The following is a 20,318-nucleotide window of genomic DNA, read 5'->3' on the forward strand; positions in this document are numbered from 1 at the left end:
AATTACCCTAAAAATAACCGGAATATTCAGTCTAAATTACAGTTTTTGCTGATATTTACATTTAAATTTCACTGTATTTTTCATGGTGAATTTCTGGCAGCCTCAGCTGCTGGGATTTTACCATAAAATAAACAGATTATTTTTTTTACAGTGTATGTCAAAATTGACTTTAACACCAAAGATGTAACTATAGTTAATAATATTAAAAAATAAATACATTAAAAATTAAAAATATTTGAGAGATGTCTTCTTATACCCCTCAGTTATAGTCAGGTTACATAACAACCTTTTATTGATTTATTTATATAATCTCTTGAGGTTCATTTTACCATTTTTTAAAATTATTAAAAAACTAATATTTTCATTGATAAGGAAGCTTAACAAGGTAACCAAGAGTTAAGAAACAAATTGGGTGATAAATAATTGTTTTGAGGGGATTTTATGGATCATTTTTTAGACATCGGTCAAAACCTGCCCACTAACATAAGAGATAGTAACAGAAGAGGAAAGTTAATATTCACCTTTCGTCACACACAGCCAACTCGTCTTGATCAAGAAAGAAAAAGATGCAAAAATGAAAAAACTAGACTCTTAAAAGAGCTACGGTATAACCAGAAATTAAAGTTTAAAACATATAAGTACCTGGAATCAAATTCCTGCCCTTTAAAACCAGTAAAAGTAACAAAAACGGTCACCATGACAACCACCTATTTTCACTACAGAAACCTTTATTTAACTCGATGGAGTCTTTTTGGGCTATTTAGTCCATGTTTGAATCTTTTCCATCCTGCCTGTATTCACTACTTAAAACATGTTTAAATGCCATGTTGGTATATTTTTTCACCTATATGACCTGATAATAATTTATTTTTTATTCTGACTTACTGGATCAACATTTGGAACCAAAAAGAAACAAAGAAAAACCAACATAAATGTGATCTTGTGATTGTGTGTGATCCTGTCATCAACTCTGGTTTTTATTCTAGTGGGACTCCATTTTATTTGGGTCTTGTGTGTTTAATGTAACAATTTTGGTAATTTTGTGTCTTTTTTTAGTCATTTTGTGTCTTTTGTTTTGTCTTTTCTAGTTATTTTGTGTCTTTTTTTGGTCATTTTGTGTCTTTTTTGGTCATATTGTGTCTTTTTTTGGTCATTTTGTGTCTTTTTTTTGGTCATTTTGTGTCTTTTTTTGGTCATTTTGTGTCTTTTTGGTCATTTTGTGTCTCTTTTAGTCCTTTAGTCCAACATAAAATGTGATTTTGAATCTTTTTTTGCTTTCAAAACACTATCATGCTCAATAAAGAATTTGAAATGTTGCACAAGTGAACAAAGGTTGCAAATATAACTGACTATTTGCGTAAATATCCTTTCATTATATTTGGAGAAACGTTTTAGTAGCAGTGCACGTTACATAATGAGCACAAGGCCAACGAGGTGATCACACTGGCTCTATTTTAAAGACTCAGTCTATATTTTAAATGAACAATATAACATTTGGATACGTTTCAATGATAATCAGGTGACAAAGTGACAGAAACCTTATCACCATTTGCAACAGAAGTAGATAGATATAAATATAATAATATTTATATCAATAGAAATAGATATAAGCACCTGGTATTGTACAGGTAAGACAAATAATGAGAAAAAAACAACATTTTGGGAGCACAGAGATGAAAGCTACAGTAAATCTAATGGTAACACTTTACAATAACCATCATTTATGAATGGTAAACAGATAGTTTATTAATGTTTAATCATCATTTATAAACCGTATATAGGCCATTTAGAATGGTAAATACATCATTTATTAATGTTTAACTAACTAAATCATTTATAAATGACAAATAGATGGTATATTAATGTAAGTTTATAGTTACTTTACCATTAACAAACAATTAAATTATAATAAATTGTTTATTAGTAGTTTTAGTTGCACTCATTGTAACATTTTTAACACCATATTAAGTATGTTAATGCTTTTTAAATGATTCATAAACCTTTAAGAAATTGGTTGAAAACATTTAATGATTAAATATGTATAGCACTTTGTAAATGGTTAATAATTGGTCTATAAACATAATTTACTTGGTTATTGTAAAGTGTTACCAATCTAATTGACCCTCTCACACTAAAATGACCACCAAAGTTTCACAGAACTGAAAGTAGATGAAGTGACATGAAATTATGTCAAATGACGTCATGTGACGTAGCGTCATGTGGGGTTATGGCAGGGGTGGGCAATTATTTTTCCCAAGGGGCCACATGACTAATACCACGAAGGTTGCAGGGGCCGGACCAAAACTCTGAACTAAATTCTGCTCAATATTAATGTAATCGCTTTATAAAATACAGTAAATTATCTGGTTTTGAGCTGCTACTGATAGGAACACATGTTATGATAAGACTGTTAATGTGGAGTAAATCAAGTAAAAAGTAGTAAATACTCCAATCACTATATCACTTTAACATTTATTTTAAACACAACTGTAAATGACCTTTAGCAAGGTTCCTATTGGTGTTTTTGTATTATAGAGCTTGTTTTTCATGTTTGTACATTTTCTAGGTGTTTTACAGTGTTGTGATGCTTTTATTCTGAAAAGGTGCCGTCCAGTGTGAAACGGGTGCTTTCATTTTGAAAGGTAGTGACAGGAAATAACAGGTGGAACGGTTAAATGAAAAACGAACGGTAAATAATAACGAGTGCGTAGTAATTCATATAAAGTTGATATAAAGTATCAAAAAATATTTCTATAGTGGCTGACAGGACACAAGGTTTGTTAAAGTTGATTTTCTTCAGTCATATATATTAGTGGCTATATTTGTTGTCTTAACTATAGTAAAAGTGCTTGTTAGCTCAAGTGCTAATGCTAATGTTTGCTATTTTTTGCAAAATAAAAGCACTGCGGTTATATTGATTTCTAATTTCTGGGTAACCTCACGCGGACCAGACGAGGACAGCCAACGGGCCGGATGTGGCCCGCGGGCCGCCCAATGCCCAGGTCTGGGTTATGGTCTAGTTCAGAAACATAACTTGTCGAGCTACAGCTCTAAATTATAATATTATAGTTTTTGAGTGAATGGCTTACTGTTTACACATGAATATTTAAAGAAAGCATTTTGTCTTTTTTTTTTTGTGCTGCACTGTAAAAAAAAAAACCCGTCGTTTTTACGGTAAAAAACCGGCAGCTGTGGTTGCCAGAACGTTACCGTAATAAATACGGTGCAACTTTTTTCTAATATTACGGTAAAAAGATATTGACACTGTTGATTTCACGTTTAAGATTGCATTTATTCAATTTTTTTACCGTATGAATAAAAGGTTTTTCCATCAAAAGATTTGACATATAATTGACAAGAAAATACTTTATAAATACCGCATAAATTAAAGATTTTACCATTAAATATTACAGTATATTTCTGTTAGAGATATGGTGTTTAGTACATTTAACAGTGAGAAAAAGTATTTTTACAAAAAATAAATGCAAAACTTACAGTGATGCTTTTTGTTACAAACACGGTGCCAATGTATTTTACAGTAATAGAGTCATGTTGTTGTTTTTTTATTTAAAACCTGTAAAAATACTGTTCTGGCTGATATAAACATTTACAGTGTTTCATTGTTAATGAAACTGAATTAACCCATTTATCATTTTACGGTCTTTTACTGTCATGGTTTAACAGTTTTTCAACGTAAAATCTACAGACATTTTTTACAGTGTGCCCATTAAACCATTCATGATCATTTCACTGTTTTTATTTTACGGTGATATTCAATTAAAAAGTGAATATCACCGTAGAAGACACTTAATTACCCTAAATCAAAGAATAGTACAAAATTGAAACTGTAAAAATATATTGAAAAAATTAAATAAAAAAATGAATGAATAAATACCATATCTTTACCCTACAAATTGCCAGAACTTTACCGTAATAAACACGGTAGAACTTTTTTTAATATTACGGTAAAAAGTTATTAGCACTGTTGATTTCACGTTTAACATTTCCATTTTATTCCATTTTTTACCGTATAAATAAAAGGTTTTTCCATCAAAAGAAACGCTGTTTTGCCTTATAATTGACAAGAAAAAAATACTTTATAAATGCTGCATAAATTAAAGATTTTACCATTAAATATTACAGTATATTTCTGTTAGAGATATGGTGTTTAGTACACTTAACAGTGAGAAGAAGTATTTTTTTACAAAAGATAAATGCAAAAATTAAAGTGAGGGCTTGTATATATATTACAGTATATTTTGTTACAGTAATGTATTTTGTTTTTTTAAAATGTAAAAAATCCTGTTTTGGCTGATATAAACATTTACGGTGTTTCATAGTTACTGAAACTGAATTAACCCATTTATCATTTTATGGTCTTTTATTATCATGGTTTAGCAGTTTTTCACCATAAAATCTTGCAGGTAATCTGTTTATGGTCTGCAGCCACCGTCTAAAGCAGGGGTCTCAAACTCTAATTACCTGGGGGCCGCTGGAGGCAGTATCATTCATTCATTCATTCATTACCATTAACCGCTTATCCGCAATCGGGTCGCGGGGGGCTGGAGCCGATCCCAGCTGTCATTGGGCGAGAGGCGGGGTACACCCTGGACAGGTCGCCAGACTATCGCAGGAGGCAGTATCAAAAGGACCAAAAAAAGACACAAAATTACTAAATAAAGACAAAAATGACAGAAAAAAATAAATTACTTAAAAAAGATACAAAATGACACAAAAAAAGACACAAAATTACTAAATAAAGACAAAAATGACAGAAAAAAATAAATTACTTAAAAAAGATACAAAATTACACAAAAAAAGACACAAAATTACTAAAAAAAGACACAAAATGACAAAAAAGACACAAAATGACCAAAAAAAGACACAAAATGACCAAAAAGACACAAAATTATAAAAAAAGACACACAATTACTAAAAAAAAGACACAAAATGACCAAAAAGACACAAAATTATAAAAAAAGACACACAATTACTAAAAAAAGACACAAAATTATTAAAAAAGACACAAAATGACCCAAAAAAGACACAAAATTATTAAAAAAGACACAAAATGACACAAAAAAAAGACACAAAATTATTAAAAAAGACACAAAATGACCCAAAAAAAGACACAAAATTATTTTAAAAAGACACAAAATCATTGAAAAATACACAAAATTACCAAAAAAAGTAATTAAAGGGACCTTCCACACACAACACGGTAAAGTGCCATTCATATAAAACTCTCATTAAACTTTCATATCAAGGTGGGGGCCACAAAATATCGTCATGAGGGCCACAATTGGCCCACAGGCCACAAGTTTGAGACCCATGGTCTAAATAAAGACAATACTGAAAGTCTTTCCACACACAAAAAAAGAAAAAATCAAGACATTTTTTACAGTATGTATTTTTTTTTACCTCTTTCCATGAAATAATAATAATGTGACAATGTGATTTATTATTGACAGATAAGGTGAATATCTTCAATTAATCAATCTCTTCCAAACATGAAACCACAATTAACAGAAGATTGTGTCTGAAAACTAAATTATTCCAACTTTATGGGCGACCGTGTGGATTATTTCATTATTAAATTATGAGAAAAAACATGCCGTGTCCTGATAGTAATAATGATGATATCAGCCAATATGTCTTTATCAGATACAAGTCAGCTGTTTTACACCATTTGATTTATTGTTCAGCTCTGAGTTATTAGAATTTAAAGCAGTAGCATTACACAACACGTGTGTGATCCTGTCATCAACTCTGGTTTTTATTCTAGTGGGACTCTATTTTATTTGGGTCTTGTGTGTTTAGCGTAACAATTTTGGTCATTTTGTGGGTTTTTTTTAGTCATTTTGTGTCTTTATAAGTAATTTTGTGTCTTTTGTTTTGTCTTTTCTAGTTATTTTGTGTCTTTTTTTGGTAATTTTGTGTCTTTTTAAAATTATTTTGTGTCTTTTAGTTGTCATTTTGTGTCTTTTTTGGTCATTTTGTGTCTTTTTAAAATCATTTTGTGTCTATTTGTGTCTTTGTTTAGTCATTTTGTAGCAGTAGCATTACACAACATGTGTGTGTGTGGGTGTGTGTGTGTGTGTGTTTGTGCGTGCCAGTCCATGGCTCTGCTCTATTTTCACTCTAATTATGATAATTATCCGCAGTGATAATGACCCTATCACATCTGGCTGTTATGGGAATTAAATTTCATTCAACTAAAATTACTTTTTTTTTTGAGTTGTTGAATTTTCCACCTTTATTTTTCACAGCACGCAAATCTAAACAGCCTCTCTCTCTGACTGTAGATTACTACACCGCCCTACAAATATATATATATATATATATATATATATATATATATATATACAAATATATATAAATACAAAAAAGACACAAAATAACTAAAAAAGACACAAAAAAGACATGAAAAGGATTAAAAAATATATATACATATATGATTGAAAATGAACTCCTTTTTGTCTGTTTTATCTTTTGACAAAGTTTTAGATTTCAATTTTACTTTATTTCAAAGAAATAATAATAATGTGATACAGTGTTGCCTTGTATTTCTTCATTGTGTTGAATAATGAAGACAAGAATAATAGAAATTATAAGTTTATTTGATAGGGAAATTATTATCGAGATAAGTTAAAGAAAAGTGAGATAAAATTATATTTAGACTAAAATATAAATTGATAATATTAAGTCTAAAATACAGAAACATTTGATTAGAATTGTTAAACACTTTTAAAACAACATTATACTGCACTATGTGAGTGCATTATTATTAGAACCTTTTACAGCAAAACCAGAGCGCAGTAACTACATTTTTGGGGTCAAAGGTCAACCCTCTGGAGTCTCCAAAAGTGCCAAAGCATCGTCACATTCAGACATAAAAACAAAGCAGACCAAAAAAAGACACAAAATGACAAAAAATTACAAAAAATAAAAAGTAAAATTTGCAACCTTTGTTCACTTTTACAACATTTCAAATTCTTTATTGAGCATGATAGTGTTTTGAAAGCAAAAAAAGATTCAAAATCACATTTTATGTTGGACTAAAGGACTAAAAGAGACACAAAATGACCAAAAAAAGACACAATATGACCAAAAAAGACACAAAATGACCAAAAAAGACACAAAAAGACACAAAATGATTTTAAAAAGACACAACATGACAAAAAATAGACACAAAATGACAAAAAAGACACAAAATGACCAAAAAAAGATGCAAAATAACTAAAAAAGACACAATAACAGAAAGAAAATGACAAAAAAAAAGACACAAAAAGACACGAAAAGACACAAATGACCAAAAAAAAAGACAGAAAATGACCAAAAAAGACACAAAAAGACACAAAAAGACACAAATGACCAAAAAAGACACAAAATTACAAAAAAGACACAAAATAACTAAAAAAGACACAACAACAGTCAGAAAATTACAGAAAAAAGACACAAAAAAGACACAAAATTACCAAAAAAAGACACAAAATAACTAAAAAAGACACAACAACAGAAAGAAAATGACCAAAAAAAGACGCAAAAAAGACACAAAAAAGACACGAAAAGACACAAATGACCAAAAAAAAAAGACAGAATATGACCAAAAAAGACACAAAAAGACACAAATGACCAAAAAAGACACAAAATTACAAAAAAGACACAAAATAACTAAAAAAGACACAACAACAGACAGAAAATTACACAAAAAAGACACAAAATGACTTACAAAGACACGGAAAGACAAGAAAAGGATTCAAAAACGGACAAAATAGCCCAATAAGACTCCATAGAGTTAAATAAATAATCCTGATTTTTTAGCATAAAAATGACGTCATCAATACATGTAGAAATAAGGGTCATATCACTTATCTACCTATAACCAATTGGGCTGGCCAGTTAAAAAACGTTAAAAAACTTTAAAGCAGTTTTACCCTATTATATATATATTATATATATATTATTATATTATATCTGTAGCTACTACAGTTAGACTTTGTAGATTACCATACACTACTGGCCAAAAGTTTTAGAACACACCAACTTTTCCAGAATTTAATTGAAAATGATGCAGTTTAATGTCTCAGTGTACTCTGAAATTAATGCACATTTGCAACATTTAAAATTCTTTATTGAGCATGATAGTGTTTTGAAAATAAAAAAAAGATTCAAAATCACATTTTATGTTGGCCTAAAGGACTAAAAAAAAGACACAAAATTACTTAAAAAAGACACAATATGACCAAAAAAAGACACCAAAAGACACAAAATGACCAAAAAAAGATACAAAATGACCAAAAAAGACACAAAATGACTAAAAAAAGACACAAAATGACCAAAAAAGACACAAAATGACCAAACAAAGACACAAAATGACCAAAAAAGACACCTAAAGACACAAAATGACTTAAAAAAGACACAAAGTGACCAAGAAGACACATAAAGACACAGAATGACTTGAAAAGAATTAAAAAATGGACAAAATAGCCCAAGACTCCATAGAGTTAAGTTGTTAACCCATTTCTTGTTCCCTGAAAAAGGCCTACTTGTATTATTCTGAAATGTACATTATTTTTCAGTTTTGGTTAAGCTTACCTTTTTTTATTTACCTCTGGCAGTTCACCACTTACCTTTGGACCCTTTCAAGCTGTTCATTTGACTTGAACTGCTTGAATTTCAATAAAAAACTGGAAAAATTGGGCTGTTCTAAAACTTTTGACCGGTAGTGTATGTTGTGATTAAATATTCTAGAGAGTGGAGGTGATGGCCACATGTTCTTCCTGTTGTTGGTGTTTGTTTGTCACCTTTGTCAGAGGACACGCTGTGTGTGTGTGTGTGTGTGTGTCCGTGTTTCGTGGATGACTCGTCACATCCTGACAGAAATATGCTCTGAACCCGTTTATCTGCTTTATGACGTTGCAAATGGACCTTAACCTATTTATTCTGATAGCAAATGGGAACGCGGTGGATTGTGTGTGTGAGACGAGCTGATCTGAGATCAACCAAATAAGCAGATCAAGTGAAAGCAGATAACTAGCGTCTGGCTGGACGTGTGAAGGGATCAATGCATTTCAGGACAGGAGGAGATGGAAACTCTCAGCTTAGTCAGAATGAAAAGGATACAATGGTATTCTCTGTCCAAGTGTAATCCTCTCTTTGGAAAGCTTTCTCACTTATTAAAATATCTGACTCTGTCACAGTCACTGGTGAAAATGACACGGTGATTTTTTCTTTTTTTTTTGTGTGGAAAGACTTTCAGTATTGTCTTTATTTAGACCAGGGGTCTCAAACTTGTGGCCCGTGGGCCAATTGTGGCCCTCGTGACGATATTTTGTGGCCCCCACCTTGATATGAAAGTTTAATGAATGAATTTTGTGTCTTTTTTGGTAATTTTGTGTATTTTTTAATGATTTTGTGTCTTTTTTAATAATTTTGTGTCTTTTTTGGTCATTTTGTTTATTTTATAAGTAATTTAGTGTTTTTTCAGTCATTTTGTGTCTTTTTTGTAATTTTGTGTCTTTTTTTATTATTTTGTGTCTTTTTTAATAATTTTGTGTCTTTTTTGGTAATTTTGTGTCTTTTTTAAATAACTGTTTGTCTTTTTTAATAATTCTGTGTCTTTTTTGGTTGTTTTGTTTCTTTTTTAAGTAATTCAGTTTTTTTTGTCATTTTGTGTCTTTTTTTTATGGTCATTTTGTGTCTTTTTTTGTCATTTTGTGTCTTTTTTTTGTAATTTTTTTGTCATTTTGTGTCTTTTTTTTGTCATTTTGTATCTTTTTTAAGTCATTTTTAAAAAATGTCATTTTGTGTCTTTTTTTAGTAATTTTGTGTCTTTTTTGGTCATTTTGATACTGCCTCCAGTTTTGGCAACCACAGCTAGCGGTATTTTATGGTAAATTACAACAGTTTTTGTTTGTTTTTTGCAAGGAAGCATTTAAAACTATTCAAATTATATTGAGTAATGTCTCTGTTATTCTGCTGTTATTTACATAGAAATAAACTAGAAAGGCACTAGACAAACATTTTTTCCCAAAACTAATTTTATTCAGTCAAGTTTCCAGTTTTTCAATCTTCAGTGGTGCTTAGTCTTATTTTAAAGTATTAATCATTTTAGTTTAGTTTATTAGAATCTTGGTCCCACAAATCATTGTAATTAAGGATGGGAACAATGCACAATGGATCACATCAATTACCTGCAAGCTTTTGTTTTGATGTCATAAAGCACATTTAAAAACAACCTCAGTTGACCAAGGTGCTGTACGGTTATTAACATGTGTATCTGGAGGACTGTGCGCGCTTACGCGTGTATTTGTGTGTGTGTGTGTGTGTGTGTGTGTGTGTGTGTGTGTGTGTGTGTGTGCATGTGTGTGTTTGAAGCATGTGTATTTGGAGGAGTGTGCGCGCTTACGTGCATGTGTGTGTGTATCTGTAACTGTAATCACATCAAAGATCAAAGGCAATCAGAGCAGAGCAATCAACAGAATTAACTGACACCAACTGTCAAATATCCGGAACAGTGACAGCAGCCAGAGGTGGACAGACTGGAATTTCTGGCCTCGAACAGAAAGCATTTTTGGCAAAACCATAATACCTATCATTGATCCGACTTCACTTTGAGCGTCCTGAGTTCTTCCTCAACGTCTGCATATGTTTGTTTTTTAAGAAAAATGAAAAAATAGCTTTGTTAGAGCGATCTAAAAAAACTGTTGCATCTCCCTTTTTCAGAAATCTCCCTGCGTTTTTAATATGGGAGCCAATGAGGCTGTTGGTGGTGTTGGTGGATCATCTGTGCGACCTACGCCCAAACTATAACTCTGACAGCTTTACCAGAGGATTGTGAGGGAGAAGACACATTTTCTTACGTTTCTATGTATAAATTATTTCTGTAGAGTGGAATTTGCGGCCTGGAGCGCAGTTTTCAAATTTATTTTTTGACAATTTTTTCTCTCCCTCTACACTCTGGCGATGATGTCACACACTGTGACACGAACATTCCGTGCAATACACACCCATTATAATCTCAGAATCTCTCCAAAAATGATCATGGTCATTGAAAAGGGATTGATAAAAAACTATATGACCTATCGCAACGTGGATTAATACACCGATACACAAGACTTGTGTCTACTGTTTAAAGTTTAAATGGAGTCTCTAGGTGAAAATATGCCGGAGAAGTAGACGTTTAAAAATCTCCAATTATTGTTCTTTTTTGCTAATTTTTTTCGCCCGTCCCATTCACTTCAATGCAAAATTTTGGGCAGTAGCGGGACGAAATTGCGTCCGGAAGAGGAAGAAGAAATATCCACAGTATAACAATAGTCCCTACAGCTATTGCTGTATGGGACCAGTGCTCGGTGTGATTGCCCCGTGGCCCTAATAAATGCACAAAGCCTGTATTCATAAACTATACCTTCACTTCTGTAGCTTCTGTAAGTTTGTGATGTCACAACTTTATTACAGTGTATAAAGGTGCGACTACAGTCATTCCCCGGCTGCAATGATGGTGCTGAGATGCCATGAGTGCAGATGCAGAAGCACTGGAAACACTGACCAATGGGAGCAGAGAGAGGTCGGGATTAAAGGGTGAATACAGGGTAAAGTGCTCACTCGTTCCAAGAAATATCCATATGCCCACATTAGAGTTGTGTGTAATCATGTTATGAAACTTGACAACATTTAGCTTGGAAACATCAACAGAGAGCTATAGGAGGACATGTTGTGTTTTGGTGTGATGTTAAAATGAGCTGGCAGGTTGATGTCCAGGCCGGGGCAAACAACAAGTGACTGCCATCCTAAATCAGAGGCTGTGGTCAGAGCAGGCCGTGGACTTAATCCCTCTGACTCACAACTATGGCTGCCCTAGTTAGACAGAAGCAGTTGGATAACAGGGAGCTGGTGGTCAGTAGTAAGGTTGAAATATTTATATCATGGACCTCCCTCAGGACCATCTTCCAATCAGAACACCAGAGGCAGTCCTGTGACTTAAGCCTTTCTATACTGCTATTACACAATGTTTGGAAAGTGACAGAGAGACAAACGTACCTGTAACTGGATGGAGTTTTGGGCTATTTTGTCCATTTTTGAATCCTTTTTATCCTGCCTGTATACACCACTTAAAACATGTTTAAATGCCATGTTGGAATTTTTTTCCCAGCACAACCTCACCTATATGACCTGATAATAATTGATTTTTTATTCTGACTTACTGGATTAAAACATTTTGAACCAAAAAGAAACAAAGGAAAAACCAACATAAATGTGATCTTGTGATTGTGTGTGATCCTGTCATCAACTCTGGTTTTTATTCTAGTGGGACTCTATTTTATTTGTGTCTTGTGTGTTTAGCGTAACAATTTTGGTCATCTTGTGTTTATTTTTTTAGTCATTTTGTGTCTTTTGTTTTGTCTTTTCTAGTTATTTTGCGTCCTTTTTTTGGTCATTTTGTGTTTATTTTTTAGTCATTTGTGTCTTTTCTGTTCATTTTGTGTCTTTTTTTAGTCATCTTGTGCCTTTTTTGGTCATTTTGTGTCTTTTTTGGTCATTTTGTGTCTTTTTTTAGTAATTTTGTGTCTTTTTTTGGTCATTTTGTGCCTTTTTTTTAGTCCTTTAGTCCAACATAGAATGTGATTTTGAATTTTTTTTGACTTTCAAAACACTATGATGCTCAATAAAGAATTTGAAATGTGTCAAATGTGACCAAAGGTGTCAAATCTAACATATAAGAGGGTTCCATCCAGTTCTATCATTTGATACTAAATCTATCTGAGCTTGTCTCCAGTTTTACTTGGTATATCATCATCAAACTGAAACTGGCCTCATGGAGTTTACAGCCAGAACTTTAGAGGTAAATTTACAGTAGGGCTCCACGCTGCTTTGTTTTTTTAGTCTGGATGTGGTGAAGAAGTCTGGATTTTGAGCTTTTGGAGACTCTAGAGGGTTAAATTTCACATGTTCCATTTTAAGACTTTCTTCACAATAGAGAATCTCCGATATTTCCTGTTGCTTAATTGCTGTGTTCATGAATTATCCTGTTTTCTGAGTCTAACCTTGTAGATTGTTTGGAGACCCTAGTTTTTACTGAACCACTTTTTTATATTGTAAGTTGTTTAATTTCTGAGACAAAAATGAGACAATCACAAAATCCTCCAGTATTGTCTTCTTCACTTTTGTAGCTCTTTTTTGGTCTCCACCAACTCCTGAGGGTTGAGGAATATCAGGCTCATTAGCTGCTAAATGATCCATTACATTCACCAGCTTGCTGCAAATCTTGTTTGTGATGTGTTTGTTTGTTTGTTTGTGTTGGGCTGAGCACTTAGTGTACAGTGGGTTTTTTTTAGAGCTTTTTCTCTGGAAATAGCTGCCTGCCAAAGCTGGAAATGATGCTGATGAAGAGATGGAGATAAGAGATGCTAAAACTCTCAGTAGAGATAAAGGGAAATGTAGAGTTGCTGCTTATAAACAACATTGGCTTGTAAAACCACTGCCCTTAGGTTTAGGGCAAAAACATCTGGTAAGGCATTATAAAAGACAGTAAAAAAAGTGCGTAAATGCCAGAAATGAAGTAGTTGCAAGGGTCACGTGACTGCCACAATTTATGTAAAAAAAAAAAAAACGTGATTCACGTAACTTCTGTAAAGAACGTAACTTCAGTTAAAAATGGTTGACTTTTGTTTTCACACGGGACGCGAACCCCGCTCTCCCACTCTCAGCCACCAACCGACCGCGGGAATCCGCCATTTTAAACTTCACCACATTACAGCTGTCGGTGAAATTCATAAATATAGCTTGTTTTTTTTCTGCCTGTACACACAACCTATATTGATGTTTTGACAGGAGGACAGGCTGTCTGGAGTTTTGCTCCTTATATATGGAAGGAGTCCAACATTTGAACTGTATCAAAAAAATCAAAAGGGGTGTTTCCATTACAGTCCAATAACCCGGAATGAGGCGGGTTTCACTCGCCGAAACGCCCCTAATTTGAATATGAGTCGTCCGGAGCGGGCTTTTGACCAAACTTTTTTTGGCCCTGTCGAAAAAAAGCCTGGTTACTGATTGGATGGAACGCTAAGCAGGATGTGACGTAGTACTCTACGCCACAACAACACACGCCATTTGGAAAAGCCGGCAAAGTAGCGAGTAGTCACAAGCGACAAGAAACAAAATAAGCCCCTTTCATATTGTGGTCCCGGAAATCCCCGCTATACTGTCCACTCTGTGCACAGTTAGCGATGTCAGTTAATACACGATCACGATGTTTATGATCAGCTGAGACGCTGTGCATAATTAGCCATGCTGGTTTGTTTATAATCAGTGGTGGACATTGTGCACAGTTAGCGACGGCGGCCACAGTTGCGTCTCCCGTGTTTAATCCGTCGTGTATGTGGTCGAAACTGTTGCTAAGCGATTACGCAACGGTTGAAAACCCAACGTGGTCTCACAGAAATCCGTGAAATAGCCACGGATTTCGCTTAACTCAAAATCCGTGGAATAGCCATGGAATCGCTCAAATTTCCGTGAAACTGACACGGATTTCGCTACAATGCAAGTTAATGACAGTCATATCCCGTGGCTATTCCAACATACAAAGTGATTATGTACATTCACTGAGGGAATATTTAGAAAATAAAACATATATTTCTCGCTACAAATGTGATCAAAATCCATTTTTATGCAGAAACTAAGTCAAAATAATGATTTTTCACTAAAAATGAGAGAACTGTCCGCCATGTTGTTCTGACCGCTGGGACCTTGAAAGTCACGTGACTTGGAACAAACCAATAGCCACGGGATATGACTGTCATTAACTTGCATTGTAGCGAAATCCGTGTCAGTTTCACGGAAATTTGAGCGGTTCCGTGGCTATTTCACGGATTTCTGTGAGACCAGGTTCTGAAAACCATACGTCACCTCCAGAGTCTCGTAAATCCCTCTGGAGCCTTTTTGTAATTGAGACACGCAGAGTTAGCGGACTTTAGAGAGGGTGTGGCCTGAGACTTTCCCAGCGGCCACTCTTTACCCTAAAGGAAACACGGCTAAAGGTTAAAGGTTAAGATTGCAAATGGCTACAGGCCCAAAGCGGCAGCATGTGTTTGTGATCACCTCTTCACCTCCGTTTGGTTTCTGACAAAGCAAGGGGTCGTCTGTCCGACACGACTGGATACTGTTAACAAAAGTTTGGCCTCCTCTCATTCCTACACTAGAACTTCATTCATAGATTTCTACTAAGCTTTTAGGACAGTGAACAAACACACCTTACACTGTAAAAATGTCCCGTTGTTTTTACAGAAAAAAACTGTCAGCTGTGGTTACCAGAATATTTCCTTAAAAAATACAGTACATATGTCAACATCTTTACAGAACAACTTGTACATTCTACATCCTAAAACTGTAGTAATTTTTTTTTTTAAAGTTGTAAATTATACCGTCCTTTAGTGCTAATTTAACAGGATGATGCTGCTTTTATTCTAATTATTTATGCAAAATTTACATGCAGATTTTGCTTATTGTGCATTGAATACCAGTAAATTAACATTCAGTTATTATTTATTGTACATTGAATACCAGTAAAATGTACAAGTTGTTCTGTAAAGTTGTTTACATTTGTATTGTATTTTTTGCAGAATTTTTCTGGTAACCACAGCTGACATTTATTTTTTCTGTAAAAGCAACAGAATTTTTTTTACAGTGTAAGTGCCTCTCTGGACCAAAGGTCAACCCAATTGTGGTGCTTTGGATTAAAACGTTAGAGGAATACAACATATGGTGGTTAATGGTTAAAGGCGTGCTACATACACTACTGGTCAAAAGTTTTAGAACACACCAACTTTTCCAGAATTTAATTGGAAATTATGCAGTTTAATGTCTCAGTGTACTCTGAAATTAATGCACATTTGCAACATTTAAAATTCTTTATTGAGCATGATAGTGTTTTGAAAGTAAAAAAAAGATTCAAAATCACATTTTATGTTGGACTAAAGGACTAAAAAAAGACACAAAATGACTAAAAAAAGACACCAAAAGACACAAAATGACTAAAAAAAGACACAAAATGACCAAAAAAGACACAAAATGACTTACTTAAGGCCTACCGGTACTTGTATAATTCTGAAATGTACATTATTTTTCAGTTTTGGTTAACCTTACCTTTTTTTATTTACCTCTGGCAGTTCACCACTTACCTTTGTACCCTTTCAAGCTGTTCATTTGACTTGAACTGTTTGAATTTCAATAAAAAACTGGAAAAATTGGGGTGTTCTAAAACTTTTGACCGGTAGTGTACAAGAATCATTGGTGTTCACAAATTGTTCTTTCATCAGCCTTGTTGAACAATATAACTTATTTTCTCTCCCTCTCTGCTCTCCTGTGTCTTCGCCCCCAACTTCCCTGCCTGCAGCTGTAAGTAAATTCTAGTACAGGAGAATCAGGATGAAAAGATGGCAACCATGCTGTTACCAACGGGTCCTGATGGCTTGCGGCGGTTCACTCGCGAATCCTTGGCTGCGCTGGAGCAGCGGATTGCGGAGGAGCAGGCCAAAAACGCCAAGGATTGCCACGAGGCTCACAGGAACGCAGAGCCACCCAAACCCAGGCCCGACCTGGAGGCAGGCAAGCAGCTGCCGCGCATCTTCGGTGACATCCCTACAGAACTTATCGGGGTCCCACTGGAAGACATTGATCCGTTTTACTACAAGAACCAGAGGGTGAGCGCTGCAGTGTGTGTGTGTGTGTGTGTGTGTGTGAGTTTGTTGGCAAACAGTTTGTAGACAGCTTCAACTCCAGCTCTTTTAACCCTTTGATGCACAACATGGTCTAAACCAGGGTTGTTAAACTCAAATACACAATGGGCCAAAATGTAAAACTTGAATAAAATCGCGGGCCAACATTGAACAAATAAACCTTTTAATATATACCAAACATGTGTTGCTTTAACATTAAATATGGAACCAGCAACGCTTATAAACATACAATATACAACTAAATAGTGCAGACATGGAAATTCAAATTTCATATAAAAAACACATCAATGTCATTAATTTATTAAATAAAAATCGTATGCCTCTTTTCTATTTGCATCATCCTGATTTAAATATCAAAATAAAGTTTTTCAACAGGTTAATACATTTAAAAATAAAATAACATTAATAAATCTAGTATTAGCGGTAAATGCTAAATAATACCGGCGGGTCAGCTTTTATAGTACAATAATAATATAATAATTTGATATTGGCTCGCGGGCCAAATAAAATTACACTGCGGGCCAAATTTGGCCCGCGGGCCAGAGTTTGACACCCCTGGTCTAAAGTGACCCGACTAAGTTTTAATATTCTATATCTTTGCAGTAAATTAATTGAATCTTTCAGTATTGCAGGTTTTCCTTAAATAACTTGTTTTTGATCATCATACATCCTAATTTTTTGTTTTCATTTCTTACTTTTTGAATAAAACCCCTTTTTTTATCACTATGCTTCTAATGCACAAGGTGATTTTTGACCCATGTTGTGCATTAGAAGGTGTTTATATGTTGTCACCAATTCAAAACCTGACAAAGAAGACACAAATATTAACTATCCTATTTTGTTAAATTGGTGTTTTTTCCAATGGAAATTATTATTTAGTGGCTCTAATAAGTCTCAAATGTTAAAATATGTGATTTTCCAATGTAATCTGGTGGTTCTAACAACTCTTTTAAAGTTAAACCTTCAAAATAAGACAAACATAGTTACACATATACTCACATTGTTAATTTAGTGAATCACTTTTTGTATCACTACGCTTCTAATGCACAAGGTCATTTTAGACCCATGTGTGTAAACTTGATGTAATAATACAAAAATATTTTTCTTCATAGAGTATGAAAGGAAAAATGGATATAATGATCTGTTGTAATAATAAAAAAAGATATTCAAACACACAGCCAGCATGAAATAACATGGGGAATGAATGTGGGTCATTTTTGACCCATGTTGCGCATCAAAGGGTTAAAGGTGTTGTATGGGCAAAAGCTGGACATTCAGTTCATGAGTCGGCTTAAAAAAAAGTTTCACCTTTTGCCACATGTAGTACTGTGCAGTCAGTTAGTTTCTGCTTGTTGTAGTCATTCCTCCAGTTCATTAAAAGATCTCTTGCCGACATGCTTCCATCTGCAAAAATATATTCAAAATAAAGCTGAAGTTTTCATAAGGCTTCAACAGTCTAAATTAATCATATTAAGTTGGGTATCTTCCAATTTTACAGTTTTAAGGGGTGGCATTACTTCAGTGCGTGCAGATTTGTCTTGGGGAACCAGTGGGTTGTTGGTTCAAGTCTCCATTCGGACCAAGTATGTAGTGTGGACTGGTAGTGGGAAAGGTGCCAGTTAACTCTTCTTCTTCTTGAGTGTTAACTTAATGAGCCACAGTTTAGTGATAGGAAACAATCCCTACAAAAATAGACGAACTTTGGAAGATACCAGATGTATCAGTCTAACTCAGACAGCTGGAAATTAAACTTTGGAATACAGTTTTGCACAAAACGAGGACTGTAGATCTTGTCCTTGATCACTTATATGGAGCACTATGATCTCTAAATGTCCAGTATAAACAGGAGAAAATAATTCAGTAAAACAATTTTAAAGTTCATATGGACACCTGATTTAAAAAAGACTTGAGATACTGTGAACTTATGACTTGAAGACTGAATATTAATTTCCCACAAGCAGCCTTGACCCATCATTTAAGTTTCTGCATTTTAAAACATTGACATGATTGCAAGTCAATAAAACATTGATAGTGGTAAAAATGGTAACTGATAATTAATTAACTTCTGGCATATGAGCAGTATTTTCTTTATTCATGTTCCTGGACAGGCTCGGGAACATGACATGTCAGCGATCCTCCTGGTCAGCCACAGTTTCCACTGCATTCACCAGGTGCTTTAGTGTTCTAGTAGCCGAGAAGAGAGCTACTGTGTCTTTTGTGGACGCAGAAATAGGATTAGCAAGTTTTGATTTGCAGATCAGGCTGCTGCCCATTAACGGGCCGCTTATGGAGAGATGAAAAAGGACGTGGCAGTCATTCTCAGGGTCTCTTTGTTTTGGCATGTGATGCGCTGCTGGATGGGAGGATTATCCAAAGACGAAAAATATTTAAATAAATGCCACATCTGTTGGCGAAAGGTTCAGCCCCTGCTTTGGAGTTGCCTCCATTATCTCAACTGGCCTTGGTGGCTGCGTGTTTGTGCACTCGCTGCTTTCTTGGAGGCAGAAGTGCTTCTGGAAGTGAACACAGATGGCAGACTGAGTGGTAGACTCAACACAGCAGCTACATTATCATCCGCTGGGAAAAAAAGCTCTACTGAAGAAAAAAGAGCCACTATATTGGAATTTTTTGTGTGTGAAATGTATTTATATGCTGATGACAAATTGTTTTATTTACAGAATTCAAGCAATAATGTTGGAAAAATGTGATTTTTCTCACTAATAATTTCTGTTTTGTTTTCTTGTGTTTTCTTTGCAGACTTTTATAGTACTAAACAAAGGGAAGGCCATCTTCAGATTCAGTGCCACATCTGCAATTTACATTTTTAGTCCATTTCACTTCATCAGATCAATCGCCATCAAAATTTTAGTCCATTCATATCCTTTTTGACTACACAGACCCTGTGTTTGTTTCTACCATGAATGTATGAAGTAATCATGTGAAATTATTTCCCATTAGACCATATTACTTGTCACTTAAACTTGTTTATTTAAGGCCGATATTAATGAAATGTGTGATAAAGTACTGGCAGGTGAACACTCTTATTATAGAGTATTAGAAGAGATATCAAGATATTTTAACAGTTAGTAATCAGGGTCAGGTGATGATGACAAAACTGCTTTCAGTTTTGCTTTTGAACTCTAAAAAGTGCTTCCCTTTTAAGTAAAAGTGTGACTCACTTTTGTAGAAACAGGCAGATTAGACGAGTTTCCGCCAAAATGATCATTTTTTTGCTGTAAAAAGTCGAGTAGATTCCACTCTTTGCATCTCATACTGGCAGATAAGCCAATTTCTAATATTTACTGATTTCCCCCCGAAGGTTTCTATTGGATTTTTCCATAGTCCCATTTTTGAAACAGCTTTGTGACGGTCCTCTCTGGCATTGCAAAACAAATCCCCTCATATCCCTCTTTTAATCTCTGAAATGAAATAAGAGCAAGGAGATTTCACATCATGTGACGGCTGCCTATTAGTTCTCAGACAGCCGATTCGTACTTTACATGCAGTAAATGTTTCCTCTGGATCTCCTATAAAAGATGTATTGATCAAAATATATATATATTAAATAACATCTATTAA

At 34.2% G+C, this 20,318-nt stretch overlaps 1 protein-coding gene across 1 annotated transcript in view; it reads left to right on the plus strand.

The window, feature by feature from the left end:
- LOC131980207 (sodium channel protein type 4 subunit alpha B-like) overlaps positions 1-20,318 on the plus strand; it is a 107,471-nt gene that overhangs the window by 18,060 nt on the left and 69,093 nt on the right. The window contains exons 2-3 of the mRNA XM_059344420.1: positions 16,397-16,703; positions 19,497-19,615. Of these exons, the coding sequence (XP_059200403.1) occupies positions 16,437-16,703; positions 19,497-19,615 (386 nt within the window). The 5' untranslated portion in view covers positions 16,397-16,436. The remainder of the gene's footprint in view (positions 1-16,396; positions 16,704-19,496; positions 19,616-20,318) is intronic.

The sequence above is a fragment of the Centropristis striata genome, chromosome 11 (genome assembly GCF_030273125.1).
Source record: "Centropristis striata isolate RG_2023a ecotype Rhode Island chromosome 11, C.striata_1.0, whole genome shotgun sequence".
Lineage (NCBI taxonomy): Eukaryota > Metazoa > Chordata > Actinopteri > Perciformes > Serranidae > Centropristis > Centropristis striata.